At 44.8% G+C, this 17,556-nt stretch overlaps 1 protein-coding gene across 6 annotated transcripts in view; it reads right to left on the reverse strand.

Moving 5' to 3' along the window:
- ate1 (arginyltransferase 1) overlaps positions 1–17,556 on the reverse strand; it is a 57,000-nt gene that overhangs the window by 10,617 nt on the left and 28,827 nt on the right. For 4 of the 6 annotated variants that reach the window (XM_081725100.1, XM_081725101.1, XM_081725099.1 and 1 more), the window contains 2 exons: positions 15,941–16,040; positions 780–951 (listed from right to left, as the gene is read on the reverse strand). In XM_081725100.1, coding sequence (XP_081581226.1) covers positions 780–951; positions 15,941–16,040 — 272 coding nt within the window. The remainder of the gene's footprint in view (positions 1–779; positions 952–15,940; positions 16,041–17,556) is intronic. The other 2 variants (XM_027028026.3, XM_027028019.3) reach the window with 1 other exon arrangement.

Raw genomic sequence — 17,556 nt, forward strand, 5'->3', positions numbered from 1 at the left:
CATGCGAGTAGTAGAAATATGAGAATATTAGCGCTATGAGAGCAAGGCAAGGTGACTAACCCAACAGCCAAGGCGACAAAGCAAGTGGGGGGGAAAAGAAAATTAAATGCAGAAGCACAGAAAAGAAACACTAAAGAAGAAAAAAGAAAGTGTCAATGTTCCCTGAGTTATCAGGCTCTCCCTCTCACTGGCGTCTCCTAGTCGGCTGTAATATTATTTCTAATATCACCATCATGGCTATTATCCCCTCAGTGTCTGGGAATGACCACAGCACTGACCTGGCTGAACTGCTAGCACTGGGTCCTGGGTCCTTTTGGCTCCAATCCACATCTTTTCAACATGACCGGGCGCTATCTACATCTCGCTTTGCAAACAGAGCATGTAAATGCAATAGGCGTCTCACAAGACCTAGAGCCAAAGTAGTGACACGCAACGACTATATTCACAGACTGGCTACTGTTATTAAGCTGACACAAATTGTGTGCGAAGTGTTATTGCCACCATGGGAAATTATAGCACAGTTTCAGTTCTATCTCAAGGTGCTTGACCAGTAAAAGGACAAATATAGCAAACACAAATAGCTTTGTGAGCTCTTCTAATGTGACATAGTACTACTGAACTGACAAGCTCTCACAATGGTTGCACAATAACACAAATGTTTCACAGAGTCTTTCACAGACCATAAAACAGACGGTCCTTTGGAATGGTTGTGTGCATGCTCATTCAAATTTAATAGATGCACATGTGTGTCTTTTCATATTGGACTCCTACCCCATTACCTGATGCAGTCAGTGGATAAGAATGTTGTGAACAGCCACCAGGAGCGGTACCTGCTTGGTTATCTTCGGCAAGTCGGGCATAAGGAGAGGTGTCGAGCCAGGGGATGCACCTCTCAATGGGTACCCACGTGTAGGTCTCTGGGCACAGAAGATCCGAAGGCCGGTACTGACCCTAGGAAAGACATGACAGTCAAATCATGAGTCACTGAGCATTAAAACAAACTGATGACCCACAGTTCTCCTACCATATCATTATCAGTCACACTGTGCATTTGTACAAGTAGTTATACAATTTACAGCATCCACAAAAGGTAGCTTTACAGCACAGGTTAGCAGAATTTATAGAAGTTTTCTAATAATTAATAAAAAAGAGGGAAAGTTTATTGGTCCATCATAGAATTAATTGCTAAGTATATCTAGAGCTTTTACTGCACCCACAACAGCCTCTTAATGTGTTTATGAAATACACTAAGACATTTGTTGTCATCCTTTTTGGACAAGAATCGTACTAAACCTCAAAAGAACCTGCAGTCTCACCACTCCCATTAATTAATGCCTTATTGGACATTTTGTTTGGGTTGCACTGGAAACAAAATAAATAGGTATAGGCACCCTGAGAAAGATGTATGGAGAGCCCAATGGCCAAGGGCACTGGGAACACACTCTAGCAGACAGCAAGGATTGCAAGATGGCCTGTGGGCAATCACACAGAGGCAAATAAACTCTCTTACTCTCACATGTATAACGCAGCCCAGACCGCATGCGATTTAAACAAGGCAACGCCTCCAAGCAGATGTCTGCCTTTCTTCAAACGTGCCAACAGGCCTCAGTGGTCCGAAAGAGCTTCTATGCGCCTGCTCCCTCGCCCTGTGACCTGGGGTGGACTTAGCCGAGTGTTTGGTCAAATAAGAAGGCTGTGGACAGTTTCACTATTATGGACAGGACTTATCTGTATTTAGGCCACGGTGGAAACTGCTGTTTTTTTGCCTGAGGGTGGGGGTGTGGTATGAGAATTGGGATGACGTGACCCTTTTTTCTAAATATTCCAACCATTTTATTTTGAGCAGTAACAGTGAGGATTCCACACCAAGTCTTTACCAATGCCACTCTGTCAGCTGTGGGAGGAAGGACCATGCTTGTAGGGGGAAAAAGAGCCTTATTAAGGACAGCATGATGGCAACCACCGAGGTTTCTAGGTCTGGACAAAGCAATGTTGGCTGTAGATGGACATGCATGTTTTGCCAGTGTGCGTCAGCATGTGTCTGCACATTGTGTGAGGAAATGCGGACAAAACATCAGCTTTTGACAATTACGATATTTTCAACTGTCTTTGCTACTGTGTACAGGCCAAAACTATGAACAGAATGTTCATAATCTGCAATTTGTTTAAACCTGCAATTTAAACAAAATCAACAACTGATAAACAGTTTGAGCATTGACAGTGTCTAATCTCATCTGATTACAGTGACTTTCTTTTATACATAAGTGGACAGAACCAAAATCCTAAGAAACATTCTCATAGCTTCTTTGGTGAATGAGTAACCAAGACAGTTCAAATCTTAGGGACAGGATTTGTCTGTCGTTTGGCTGCACTGGAAAATGTACCGTTTTTTTGGCATGGCAGGGAAGGGGGTATTGGGTGTTGGTAGGAAAATAAGGGTGTGGGGGGTGACATCTTTTTCTAAATATTCCAAAAATTTGTGAGCATTGATGGTAAGGTTCTCATGCCGCATCTTTACTTCACTTGTTCAGGAACGGTAAAGGCACTAAATGCCACTTTCCAGACCTCTGTCAACTTGTGTGCAGGTAACAGCCTAGATCATGGATGAGTGAGAGGACAGAGGAGGAAAGCTGATGCTGCTAAATAGGCAACAGACACGCTCGCGACTCTCTTAGTGATGACAGGAGGGAGCAGCGTCCTGTTCCGACAGGCCTGGAGATGCTGGAGAGTGAAGCCCCCAACCCATCTTACAGCTATGAAAGCAATGCTTCTAGTGTCAAGGCTCCTTCCAGAAATATCTAATCAAATGCCAGATTGACTATTTGATGGCATGGATATCCAATAGGTGGACAAGAGGAGCCGTCGTGGAGACAGGGAAGATGTGGAAGGTGTTTGGAAAAGCAGGGATGAGAGGTAGAGAGATGAAGTGTGGCTGCTTGTTATCTCCCTGTATGTTCCACTTCCTTTCATGGATCCTCTCTCTGGCCACACGCTCGGGGGCCACATGGGTGTCCTTCTGCTCAGTCTCACAGACACTGCTGGCCTTGCTCACCGGAGTTCACAACGAAGTTCACGCCTTCACAGCCACTTCTGGGGTTTCTCTGGGGAAGCCAATGCTTTTTGGCCCGCCAGATCGGTCCTAATTATCCACCATTCCATTTATTGCGCTGTCAGATGCATGTCTGCTGATAGCATGATGTATTGAAGGACAGTGAAAATGGAAAGAAGCCTTAAAAAAAAAAAAAAAAGGACCACGTGGAGACGACTTTTTCTTCTGGCGCCCATAAATTAATGGGTTCCACTAGCTCGGCAAAGGTCCGTCAGGGAAGGGAGTATGTGATAACACAGGCAAAAGGCCAGGAGATTGCTATTTAAAAAAAAAAAAAAAAGACTCAGAGCATTATTATTTCACCAACAAATCCACAGATACTTTTGTCTTGTGCTGAAGTCTTGTGATTAGGGGTTGAAAAAATAGAGCTCATTAACCAGCAAGTTATGTAAGCGTAATAACATCAGTTAAATAATTAAAATGAGCAAAATGCAAACCAAAGATCTTTTGAGCTTTTCTGTCAAAAACTCTCATTTCCCTATATTGCATAAACAGAACAGTATGACCCACACGGCACCAACTGGCTTTCAAGCCTCACTCTCACAACGATGACGGCAACGATGACAGACAGACCACCCCTTTCAAGGCTCATTAACATCCCCATAGCAAGGCCTACGTCGGACAAAGAAAAGCAAAAATGACTTTTGTTTGTGTAGCACCTCTAATATGCAGGGACTGACTTGTTTCACAGAAAGGGCCATTCAGACAGAAAAATCAAAGGGGATGGACCCTATATCACATATATATGATATAGAACCTTTGTATGAAACGTTCTATTACTACAATTTTAAAAGGTGTGATTTTCGCCCATTCTTCCACACAAACACTCTTAAAATCCTGAAGGTTCAGTGGGCTCCTTCTATGAACTCTGAGCTTTAGTTCCTTCCATAGACTTTCAATTGGATTCAGCTTTATTTTCTTTCTCTGAGAGTTTCCTTGGCTGTGTGTTTAGGATCACTGTCTTGCTGAAATGTCCACCCTCATTTCATCTTTATCATCCTGGTAGATGGCAGCAGATTTTTATCAATGTCTCAGTACATTTGTCCATTCATCCTTCTTTCAATTATATGAAGCGTGCCAGTGCTGAAAAACATCCCCACACCATGATGTTCCCACCTCCAAACTTCACTGTTGTTATGGTGTTTTTGGGATGATATGCAGTGCCTTTTGACTTCCAAACATGGTGTCTATTTATGGTATCCAAAAGAGTTCAATTTTGGTCTCATCTGACCAGACTATATTCTCCCAGTATTTCACAGGCTTGTCTAAATGTTGTTGAGCAAACTTTAAATGCACTTCAACATGCTTTTTCTTCAGCAATGGAGTCTTGCGTGGTGAGCATGCATACAGGCTATGGAGGTTGAGTGCATTACTCATTGTTTTCTTTGAAACAATTGTACCTGCTGATTCCAGGTCTTTCTGTAGCTCTCCACAGGTGGTCCTTGGCTCTTGGACAACTCCTCTGTCTGAAATCTTACAGGGAGCACCTGGTTGTGGCTGGTTTATGATGAAATTATGTTCTTTCCACTTCCGGATTATGGCCCTAACAGTGCTCACTGGAACCTTGAGCAGTTTAGAAACTCTTCTGTAACCCATGCCATCAGTATGTTTTACAACAATAAGGTTGCGGCGGTCTTTTGTGAGCTCACAGATTTTACCCATCATGAGATGTTTCTTGTGTGGCACCTGAGTAATGTGACACCTTTTTATAGGCCATCAGTTGACCAAGCTGATATTAATTTGCACTAAGTGGCAAGATTGCTTTGCAATTACTGATGGATTTCAGCTGGTGTCATGACTTTCCATGGATTTTTGCACCTCTCTTTCTTCATGTGTTCAATACTTTTTCCCTGTCTCATTTCTCACAATTTATAGCCATTTATGGTTTTATTTCTTTGCATATGTAGATCGGATGGGTTGTTACCAACATCTGGTGAGAATTTCATGTCAATAACACCTTTAGAAATATATTTACTTAGAAAATTGGTGACGTGTTCAATACTTATTTCACCTGCTGTACGTGCACACGTGCGTGCGCACACACACACACACACACACACACACACACACGCGCGCGAACAGGCAGGATGGCTGAACAGAGGTCAATGCGAGGATGGAATTCAGTGTGGCGTGGGCAGGAGGCAGGTGGTGTGTACGTGAGCTCTTATCAGCCTGGGCATCAGTGATGGTACCATTGTTTCAGGGGATGAACATTTGAAAATCCAAGCTGGGTGAAGCTTTGACTTATTTATCGTAATGATATGGTCTATGAATCATTAAGCAGGGCACTGTTAATCTGAGAAAGCATACCTGAGAGATGAGGAAAAGGAAAGACTAAAAAACAAACACTGTTCTTTTCTCACTGAGCAAGAGTAAAACTTCAAGTCAGCTGACAGCTAAGGCGCACACAACCTTAAAAATGCCACCTCATTCCTCTCATGTGCTCCGACAAGACAAAATAAAAAACCTGTTGTCATTCGGACCTGAAGTGAGATTTAATAAACCAACAGCTAAATCGTACTCAAACTTGTCACCTAATTTCTCTCCCATACCCATCCTCCCGCAGACAGGGCCTGCCCTCAGACTTATACCTGAGATTTTGTTTTTTTAAAAACAATTAATCAGCAACATAAGTCTTCTAAAAGCACTGCTGGCTAAGAATCCTAGTGAAAGATAAAACCTTGCATTGGCCCCAAGAGACTGAACTGGGCTGAAAGGTTCCCAAGAGTTGATCTCTGATCAGAATTCAATTTTGAGAATTCCCTTACAACTTTGTATTGCAAAACTGATTTCAGGGTTACAATCACAATGTTACATTCACTAAGCTTTGATGTGTAGGTCCACTCTTTTCGTTTCACCTATTGCACATGCTGTTGAAGCTTTGGGCAATACATGTTCAGGCAAACCAACAGAGCTACATGACTGCTTTACTCAGACTGATCTTTTTTCAAAACTGAGCAGATTTACATCTCAGTGCAATTGCAATGCAATGAGAACTTGTGTTTTGACAAAAGAAAGCAGAGACTGGCTTTAAAATCAATTTTACCTTTTAGCAGCTTGTTGCAGCTGCCTGTGATTTAGCAGCTTGTTGCAGCTGGCTGTTGTATTATGTTGTGTTTTTTTTGGTATTACCCTAATGATGTGTGATTCCAAACTGAAACCAAGGTCCCAACATAGGGGTTCCTTCTCTGGTCTAACACCTACCTTCCTATTACAAATGGGAGGCTGGGGTGAGGGGGTGTCCATGGGGCAAGGGGCTGGTTCTTCCCTGTTCCCTACAATATCATGCACATCTGGGGCCCATTTCCTCTGCGTCTCTCCCTTTCACTTTTCAACCACATCCATAAAAAGCAGACAGACGAAGTTGGGGGGGGGGGGGGGGGGGGGGGGGCAGGCAGGCACATTGTATAAGCCACTGCAGATAACCGTGTGCCCAGTGAACTAAATGGATGCAAGTAAAGAATACTAGGTGTGTGAGACTAGAAAAATCACTTCCACCCAGTCATCCATCAAACACTGTTCTATTTTGAACAACAAGAAAGAAGAACAAGACAAAGAAAATACACCTAGACAATGAAGTCAATCCTACACCTTTAAGGAATGCACAACACATGCTCAGCGAAATGTCAATCAGTAAAGCTGGCTTGCACTGAGGTCATAGCATAGAATAGCAACCTGTCTAAACATTTACCATGCTGTGCCTAGTTCCCCTCCTCTATATGGCCCAAACAATAGCTGGCCTATCTCTCCTGACATAAAGGCCAAGGCTTTCAGCACAACCCATGAGCACACACTTGAAAAATAAGGATACGCTTCTGCACAAAGGGACAGACGCATGTGCTCACTTGCCCATGAGTCCTCACACCCGAGCAGTAACCCACAGACAAAGGGGACAAACACTGTTGCCATGTTGCACCCTTTGTTTGAACTGAAATAAATACACCTGGCTGACATGCATAACTGGTCAGGAAGGGCTGAGTGCTGATCTTGGTTCAGGTTGCCTCTTCAAATCCTGCTGTAAACTGTTCCAAAGTAAAAGAATGTCAGGTCTGGGGTGAACTTTAGGGGTGTTGACCTAGCCCTGGGAGAAGGACCTAGACGTGCCCATAGAGACCTGAGGGTCAGTCCCTGATTTGGTGATAGAGGCCAGGTTTGCCTCTTGTTCCAACCCTGACCACTACACTATCAGCTGCTGTCAGACCCTAGCCAGCTCACAAATATTTCCACATTCACTAGCATTCACATGAACCAATACAAACAGCAGAGACCTCCCTGCAAGGCTGACATGAGGACAATGTTGAGCGATACGTAGAAAACTTCATGCACAAATGCGCGCTCTCTCTCTCTCTCTCTCACACACACACACACACACACACACAGTGGATGGAGAGGTTGTAAATGGATGAAGCCTACCACACACTGACTTGTAAAAGTACACACACACACACACACACACACACACACACACACACACACACACACACACACACACACACACACACACACACACACACACACACACACACACACACTTTCTCCCTCTCTCACAAAAAAAAAAAACAAAAAACACACAAACACATTGGTACCACTCTGGAGTCCTGCTTGACATGAATGAGATGCATAACAACTCCTGAGTGTGTCTATAGTTGTGTTCAAAAATTGAGAAATTTATACTAATCACAGTCCAAGAGATTTCACCATACATGACATAGTATCTAAGGACAAACTTCAAATAAATATACCACCTTGGCTGGCAATCAAGCCCAAGACTCCCCTGGTACACACACATATATACACACACATGTTGGGCCCAGCTATGTGTCAGTGACTCTATGGATGACAGCTTAATGATGGGAAAATATTTTTACAAGGTCACGTTTCAGCAGGGCAGTGTTTTATGGGTACAGGCTCTCGAGGCCTGTCTGCATCTCTCTACCCCATTATTGGTGTGCAGCATCAGCTCAGTAAGGCCAGAGAGAGGGTCTAACGCCTGCCTCTCCCTGCATAGTGGCACACACTACTTCAGAGCACTCTACTCACAAAATGGGGCCTGGCCAAAAATGGTGCTATTACAGAAAACAGTAACACTGCGTTTTCTGAACTGAAACACATCCACTAATGGGATGTGACGTGTAGCCCTCATGCTTTCCAGGGAACACACGGGAAAAATGGTGCGGCAAAAAGTCTGAAACAACATTAATAAACCCGCACAAAAGTTAATTTTGAGGCCATACGCCAGTGTACTGGGAGTCTGTTAAAGCCTGCTGTTGGGAACTTTGCTCTTCCATATCTTCCCTATCAGAGCGGAGAGACACCTCTGAACCCCCTCCACACGGAGCCTAAACACATGGCTCTGAAAATAAACCCAGTCCCAGTTAATGACAACCCAAACACACAGGGCTGCCTGCCACACCGTTCTGGCAACGTTCACGCTGACATCGAAACTCTTACTTTCAAACACCACTCCCCTCCTCACGACCTTCGCTAGCCCCACATCCCCCTTCTACTTCTGTTCTTTGGAGGCAGACTCACTTGTATGGCCTCACCTTCAAACTCTGACCCCTGTTGGTGCCCCCCACCAGGGAGATATTTAAGGAAATTTAAAGCCTTCAGGTCCATAGGGCTGATGCCATGTCTCTGCAAGCCACGAAAGCCTGAGGGTTGGCAAGGTTCTGATCCAAAAATACTAACACCGCTAATGATGAATATAGGTAAACAGCAGCCTTTCTTTTGTTTGTTATGAACTATGGACACCGAAGCTCACAGGAGAGGGAACAGGATTAACCCAAAAGCCACACTGCAGAGGGAGCTGGATTATTCCCTACAACCACACTGCAGAGGGAGCAGTATTACACCCTCAAGCCAAGAGCAGAGGGAACGGGATTACTCCCTGAATCCACACTGGAGCCTGCTGAAAGCTCTGACTCCAATCCTCTAAACAGAAGATAAATATCCAAATATGTAAGGGCATGCATGCCTGCATGGGAGAATAGATACATAGTTAAACAGAGTTCTGCTCAGTAGCACAGTAAGAGATAGAGCAATGGGGGATGGGGGAGGAGAGGGAGAGAGAGAGAGAGAAAGGCAGACATTTCAGTTCAGAAGCACTTGTTCCCACCTGCCTCAGCATTCCTGAAGATTTACACAAGTGTACTGAGAGAGGGAGACGAACAGAAGGAGCAGTAAGAAAAACAGGACAAGAAGAAGTCTGCTATAAAGAGATGTGTAGAGATTAGGAGGGGCTGTCCTCTTCTAGGTTTGGACAAAACTTTGCCTGTGAGAAATAAAGCAGTTCATGAAAAAAGAGAACTCAAATTAAAACTAACTACCCAATGGTATGAAGATGCATTTTAAATATATGTTCCATCCACAAATTCCAAAAAATAAAATGTTTGTAAATAAAGGAGAAAAGAAATAACCGTCTTTTCATGTTTGGGGTATTTTGGCCCTGTAACACACTGCTCTTTTCTTTTTTTTTGGCCCCGAACTGCAGTGGGTCTCTCCGCGCTTTCTGCCTTTCTCTTCCCCTTTCTCCACTGCTTCTTTCTCCTGCTCAGTGGAAACTTTAATGGCTTCCTGCACTAAATACAAGACATTCTTTCACAGATACATTAACAAGAGTAAGAAGCTTTATCCAACAGAGCCATAGGAATTGTGTACACGTGTGAGGGTGTGTGTGTGTGTGTGTGTGTGTGTGTGTGTGTGTGTATAAGAGAGTACACATTATAGGCTAAAGCACAACTTTCCAGTTTATATACTACAAGATAATTATTCACATTGTGACCATAAATATACTTTATGGAAAACTATCAAGACGCCTTTAACGCACACAAGCAGAATAAAAAGCCAGACATGCAAACATGTTTTGGCTCCTCCAGAGAAGAGGAACGAAGAAGTGGAAATATATATTAAAAAAACCAAAAACAAAAAAAAAACAGGAATAAATGGTTTGAATAGGGCAACGTGAGAATATTGTGCAAGGCAGAGGGGCCCATTGGAAGGCTACAGAGTGCAGGGGAGGGAGAGGGCTGACAAAGGTGATAAATTTTCAGCAGTCTGTTCTTACAATCATGGCTAAATATGATTGTAAGCACACACAATCCGATACAAACAGTGACTGACCGTCTAAGTGTGGCACGGTTACAGAGCATGGTAATGACAAAAACACAGGATCTCAAAAATTAACTATAAAAATTATTTTGAGTGTTTTTTAAATAAATGAAATCACAGAACATAGGATGAAAATATGGTCTCTAACAGACAGAGACCAACAGACAGACAGATAATTAAAAAAAAAAAAAAAAAAAAAAAAAAAAACCTCTTCTGCCTCACAGACCAGCAATAATATAATGAAAAATCAAACAAATATTTTAGTACAGGCCTGGCAGCACAGCCTAAGCTAACTCAAGGACAGGCAATATTCCTGTGCAGTGCCCTTTTGTTACACTAGAGGGATCTTCTTTCAAGTACTCTTCTATACGAATATGCTGAAGCAGGCTAAACTGGCAGAGAAGAGAATTTTGTATATGCACTTTAAATGTGTACTGTAAGAGATGCAGATGTAATGACATTTTGGACAATATTTAGATAAAAAACTAAAGCTGTTGGCTAAAATATGTCCATCATTTACATGTCTTAAAGTAGTTTCTAATTCTCAGTGCCATTTCAGCTATGGTAGTGCTAGTGACAGCATATCTGTTGAAAAGGCCTTTCGGGTAGGGTGCACTTCCAGACCACCACCAAATTCTAAACAATGCCCAGGACAATGTTGCCCCAGGCTGGTAGCAAGTCAACTGTTTCCTGTAGCTGGGCCCCTGAATGAACAGGAAATTGTGGAACATCTGGCCGAGGGAGGCAGAGTGGCTCTCGCCGATATTCTGGAGCGTTCTCCCACCAGAACCCACAGCAGCGCTCATTCCACTCCATTAGAGCCATTGAGTGAGCTGGATACAGGGTCCGGGCAACTGGGGACCAGGCAGCCATTCGCTCCACCCACGGGGAACACAGCAAAAGCAGTCAGGGCCAGGAAGTCACATCTCACACTGGAAAGCAATCTGCCCAGGCTGGATTCTGGGGAATGGAGCAGGCTGGCACTGGGCACACCCCTCCTGCAGAGGGCCCAGTCAGGGCCTTTGTGCCCTTTGAAGGGGCAGTCGTTAAAGCCTTTGGCAAATAGATGGGTTGTTTTTGTTTACTATGGGACACAGCCTTGGCTACAGTATGCTTTTAAAGCGTTATAAAAAAATTTGTTAATGAAATGTCTTGCACTCAAACTGCTGGAAAAGAATGAAGATGGAATAAAGCGTAAACACAAACATCGTCTTTTAAAAGCAAGCTTTGAAAAGTTAAGAGATACCATGCGTTTCATGAATATTGTGGAAACAAGACAACAAACTGGCTTACCAATCAATTTTACCTGTAACTATGGACACCAGGATGTGAATACTTAGAATTAGATGACTCTTAAGAGCTTATGAGATAAAAATGGAGTTTAACATTGTGATACAGCGAATGGTTATCAAGAGTCAAGCAGATGGACCACCTTAAGACATGTAAACCAGGAAAGCCCATCTCCAAAGATAGAGATCCATCACCCTGCAGTTAAATTCCAACACACCTGACACTAATATTAATTCTACACGGGGACTTGGTGAATAGATGTTTTAAGAGTTGGGTTGGAACTAAACTTTTCAGGGTGACAGATTGCCAAGCCTGAGGATTGAAGTTGGGCATACCAGATGTAAATGAAACTACAGCTTTGTAATGGTGTATGCGCAAACCAGTCCAGCTGCCACCCAACTGAACTTTGGAGGAGACTCACTAGCTTTGTATTACAATTAATACTAAAACAACAGACAGACATTTGGCTGGACAAACCTGCACATGCAAAATGCTCAAACATGCCTGTTTTAAGGGAACATAAATAAGCAAAAATAAATAAATTTTAAAATCTGGTTGAGCCAATTACCATCAATTGAAATTGTTGTGCACATGAAGCATAGTCCATAAATAAGCGGACAGTGACAGTTGTGCTTTTGTCCTCCAGGACCCTGGATTTACAACGCAGCCGTAATATGAGTGTTCCTTTGGAAAGAACACTGTATTGTTCACAGATTCCTCAAACTGCAGTTCAACCACACTCATTGTTTCACGTATGTCAAAAACAGCCAAAGTGCTGTGCAATCACAGACGAGCTGCGTTGTAATTTAGAATTATTGAAAAATTGAAGGTGGGGGCAAAGAGACGGAGACGGACTTGTTGGGTAGGGCAACCTGAAGCATTCAATTGCTGAGAGGATAAGCCTGAAGTTGCCTCGCAACAGAGCTAGCAAGGGAGGGTGGAGTGTCCCAGCCGCTCCACAAAGAGGCAAGCGGCTCTGGGCTGAGGGGATTTTGGGCCTGCTGAGAGCCTTCCAGCAGGGATCAATAGCCAGGACCGTGGAGGTTTTAATGAAGCACCAGCGGGTGCTGAGCCCTTACCAGGGGTGGTGGGCCAGAGAGGTCTGCAGCTGAAACCTGCATGCCGTGAGGGACTTTCAACCTGTGGTGATGATGGGAGGCAAAATAACACAGCGTGCCCGTGCGTTAACGAGCAGCAGTCCTGAGCGTGACGTGCAGAGGCGTGAAGCGGGCGCCCTACGGGGGGGAGGCCGAGAAGAACGGCGAGAGGGGCTGGACTCGCAGTAGATTAACGGGGAGGAGGTGGGGCAGGGGAAATTGATCTGCACTCTCAAAATTCCAAGCAGCCGTACAGCCTGCAGCTATGTGCAGCAAAACGCAGAAAGCAAAGATATGAGCGCAAACGCAGCTAGAGGTAGAGAGGATGAGAGTGAAAGCACTCATTCTCACTCTTTTTTCTCATGCGCACACTTAGCATTGCAGAGAACCTCTGCCAACAGGAGGCTGAAAGCACACAGGGGCTTCACAGTCAATGCAATGCAGATACACTGGATGCTGTGAGAAATGGTGGACTGAGAAAGTACACAGTCGCACAAACACACTTCTACATAGAGTGAAGTGAGTATACAAGATAAGTGAATATCAAGCACGATCTGGGATAACTAGGAATGAACTAAAAGCAAAAAAGAGGGAATGAAAAGGGAAAGACCAGAATGGAGAAAGGGTATAAAGGAGAAGATGAATGGGCCATTTCTTGGCGCAATCAAATGGATCAGCAGTCTAACGGCCCCTTTAAAAGCACATATCAGCAATCTGAAGGCATTGTGAATTTCCGCAAATGGCGTGCCCATAGCAGACAGAAGAAAGAAATCTTCTGAGAATGGATTTGAAGGGAGATCTTCTGTGTGTTTGTGTGTAGGAGGAAGGGGTATGTGTGTGTGTGTGTATGAGAGAGAGAGACTCTCAGGTGACACTATGAACAGCAGTAGCAGTCTCTAGCCTGACCTCTTCTTCAACCGTTAATGGTTTCTCCAGTTGTGTCTGTTCTTGTTCTCTCTCTCTCGTTCTGTCTCTCTCTCTCATTCTCTCTCTGTCCATCACTTTTATTTACATTCTCCTTGTCTCTTGCCATCTCCCACCAATGTACATGAATCAGCTGTTCAGTGGCCCGGCAGATATCCCCCCACGCCCAGCACCAGTCGCCAACCTGCCCTCTGTATGGCCAGCTGCACCTGTTTTTGTACTTAAGCAGGTCCCTCCAGACGTCCTCGCTAGCCCTTCTCTGCAGCCCCTCCTTTAAAGAGGATAACTACCGGTTCAGCATGTCCCCCTTTCCCCTAACGCTCTGACAAATCTGGGACGAAGATCCTCCTCTGTCCCCTGTTCACCCAGCGCTCTGACAAACCTGGGGCCCAACATGATCTTCTGTTCCCCCAACGCTCTGACAAACCCAGGCCCAACTTGAACTGCTGTTCCCCATTCTCACTACATACTGGCCAAGCTGAAACAGACGTGTGAAAATGCTAATACTGCCACTGCAGGCCATGGGTTTGATGCCGACACTGAAGGGGGGGGGGGGGGGGGGGTTGGCCAGCGTTACTGACTGTAAATGCACACCTCCCTACTCTCCACTGCCTAACCACGGAGAGGCTCGAGGCTGAAATGCAAGCCCACAGCTGCCATGCTACACGTGGTTTTGATGAATTCTGCAGTTTTGTGGGTCTGAAGGCGCAAGGGGAATACATGGGGAATATACGCTAGAAAACATGGGGAGAGAGATGGGGAGAGAGATGAACAAGCCCAGGCGTTTGTGCCATCTGGAACGACTACAGTTCCTATATTTGAATGAGACAGAAAATGGACTTTCCAGATCATTGCTCTGCAGACTATGTTCAAATATGAAAGACTGGACACCACTGCAACTTCACCTTTTAATGTACAGATACTGGGCAGTTACACTTCCAAGTCAGACCGGCTGGCCACGCTAGGAGCAATGTAAATAAATGCATGTATGTGTTTGAGCTTTTCAGTGCTGTAGCTACTGCACTTAACACCATCATAGCTAAGGATAGATAGCTAGTAAGCTACAAAGCTACCTCTCCCTGTTTAATGTCCTTTTATGTATCAGAAAACTGTTGTTTCTTTGTTTGTTTAGCTATTACTGACACCTAACAACACAACACCACATGTTTTTGGGGGACTTTGGAGTGTACTTAAGCAGTGGAAAAACAGGTAAAACCCCCAAAAATCAGCAAAAGAAAGTGCCAGATACCTAGTCTTTTTATAACCCGGTAGGATTTCCTTGGCAATGATCAAAGTTAGTGATCATTACCAAGGTAACTTTGGAAGAGGGCCACAGATAGAAGCTGCACAGGCTAGAAACACACAAAGTAATAAGACCATGGAAGCTGGTAACTCCACAGTGGGCAGCTCCACGGCTGTTACAGTTAACAATGGTGTGTATTTAAAAATGAATTAAAAGCCTCATTTCTTTTATGAATGGGAGCGCTGTTCCTTTTTTCTCCCTCTCCTTGTTATGTAAACAATGTCCAGGCAGATTACATGTTGACAAGCTACCTTTCATCAACTTGACTGCCAGTATATCAGCTAGAACCCCCACCCGCAGCACTGACTCTGCCATGTGGTCGATGAGCGCCACAGTGCCTCTGTGTGCCCGCAATCTCTTTGGTATAGCACTCAGCGATGTTACTGGCTCTGGCAAACTGCACACACTAGCACACTCAACATGTGACACACCAGCTGATTAGGACAGGCTGGAGAAAGAGCCTTCTCCGACCCATCCTCCGTACTTCAGAGCCTGGCTCTTCCTAGCGGGATCCCTGGAAGAGCATTTCACATGTTAACAAGTAATGTTGGCTAAGCAACAGTCTTTTTTTTTGGCAATAACAACGGCAGACATAAAGGAGGAGAGGACAGGAAACCCAACGCTACATTGAAGGTGTGCACAGACATGGAGGAGAGTCAGACATCAACACCTGACCTCTGGAGCACCTGGCTGTACCAGCCCCCTTTGGCACAGGGCTTAGAGTGTGGAGAAGAGGGCAGTGACACCCACACCCACGCCCACTGCCTGCAGAACAGCTGTTCCTTGGGGAGTTGTGCATGGGCTTGCTTTAAGAACAAAGAGTATGAAAGTGCTCGAGACGCAGGGGGAGCAAAATGGGCTGCTACAATGGGTTTGTCACAGCCACATAGGAGAGGCGTGGGCTCCACCGAAAAAACACAAACAAGATGGACAACATGGGAAAAGAGGTGACAGTGGATTGGTTTCACACTAAATAGAAAACTCATTTGTTTGACAGGAGAAATGATAGCAGGCTAGCAATTACATGAAGGTGGCGCATTATGGAAGTTAGCAGCAGGTCAGAGTATTTCAAAGGCGACTCATGGGGAGATGAGAAGGGAGACGTACCTTGTAGCGCATCTTGGGACAGGAGTGGATGTAAAAGCCCAGGTAGTAGTAGGCCAGCTTGGGTGACTGCTTATGCAGCTGTCTGGTGAAGGCAATTTCCCTGCAGCAGAGAAGGTCAGAGGGGCTCTGGTCAGTTCATAAGCTCATTCTAAAAAGAATACACCGTGAAAGAAGAGATGATTACAGGGCATTTTAGAACCCCCTAATAAAGGCTGTTACAGAGTCTTGTGTAGGTAATTCTTCCAAAGCCTCTTCTGAACAAAGCAGGACATATGCCCGTCAACTTAGTAACACACTGTTTTTGTCCATGTCAGGAGAAATCAAACCTTTTTAAGTCATACTGATAAATTATGGTCAAAATTCTTCCATCCTTCTGGTTCCTTAAGAACAGCTGGCGTCTCGTTCTAGTACAGCCTGCACTCAGAGGGGAACCCAAACAGGAGTCTCAAATAAACCTACAAATCTGACCTCAGAAAGCTTTTTGGGGTGTTTCACATATTTCTCCATATTACTTAAGGCTGAAATATATGTGTTATTTTTATCAGGGGTATTTTCCAAATATTCACCAATCTCCCAAAAAAATGGAGACTCTTGAGACAGGAGCTACAGGTTGCCAGACTCACTGAACTGCAGGCACTATGCATCACGCAGCAATTTGCAAAGGCGACAGCCATAAGACAGAGTGCGAGTATGGACTAAGAGAACAGCTCTCCCACTCCCTACACAGCCATGCAAATGTCCGCCAGAAAGCAGAGGGAGCAGGGAAGGGGAGAAGGCTCCAAAACCAAGGTTAGGAAAAAGCCGCGGGGCACAAGGCTGAAGGGAATGTGAACGTTACCCTGCAGTGCAGGCAATGGGCTCTCACCAAGACACTTCTCTTTTGGTCCCCCACCACCACATTCATGCCAATGAGCTTCACTTTTCCATAAATAAATTCTACTCTTTACGTGCCCTTCTCTCCTTTGTTCGGCATTTCTTAATCCTCCCCATTGCTTCGTCAGCCCTGCCCAAAATTGGGGTAGTTTAGCTTTTTTCAGAGAAAGGAAAGAGATGTGATAGAGTGATGGGGAAGGGAGGGAACAAGGGAGATGGATGGAAGGAAAGAGCAAGCAAGAGGGTGAAACGAAAATAAAACAGATATAGTGGAAAATAAAGTAGGCCTGAGTGAAGGATGGTGAGAGGAATGGAGGGCCAAATAAAACAAAGAGAGAGAGAGAGAGAGAGAGAGAATGGCAAGAAGAAAGAGGAGCTCTGAACAGAGAGGTGTTAGAAGGGCAGGCGGTGGCTGCCAGGTTCCTGGGTTCCCATCGCCTTGTGACAAAGCCTCGCAAAGCCATGAATGAGAGGGAGAAGGGGAGGGAGGGTCAGGAGAGGCTGAGGGGCTCATTCACAAAAAGGAGAAAGTGGGGGGAAAAGAGAGAGTGAGAGAGAAAGCGCAAAAGAAACGTCAGGGCACCCTCCTCCCAGAGTCTCCGTCCCCACACGGTCCAATCTGGCAGCAGCCCCCATTATCTCCTCTTCAGCAAGCTGACACCCCAACACAAGCCAATTATGCCCCAGAGCTCACCACAGGACACGAGGGCCCTGCTTCATATTAATGTCACTTTTTCTCCCTC

The sequence above is a fragment of the Electrophorus electricus genome, chromosome 12 (genome assembly GCF_041902795.1).
Source record: "Electrophorus electricus isolate QZ-2024a chromosome 12, ASM4190279v1, whole genome shotgun sequence".
NCBI classification, from domain to species: domain Eukaryota; kingdom Metazoa; phylum Chordata; class Actinopteri; order Gymnotiformes; family Gymnotidae; genus Electrophorus; species Electrophorus electricus.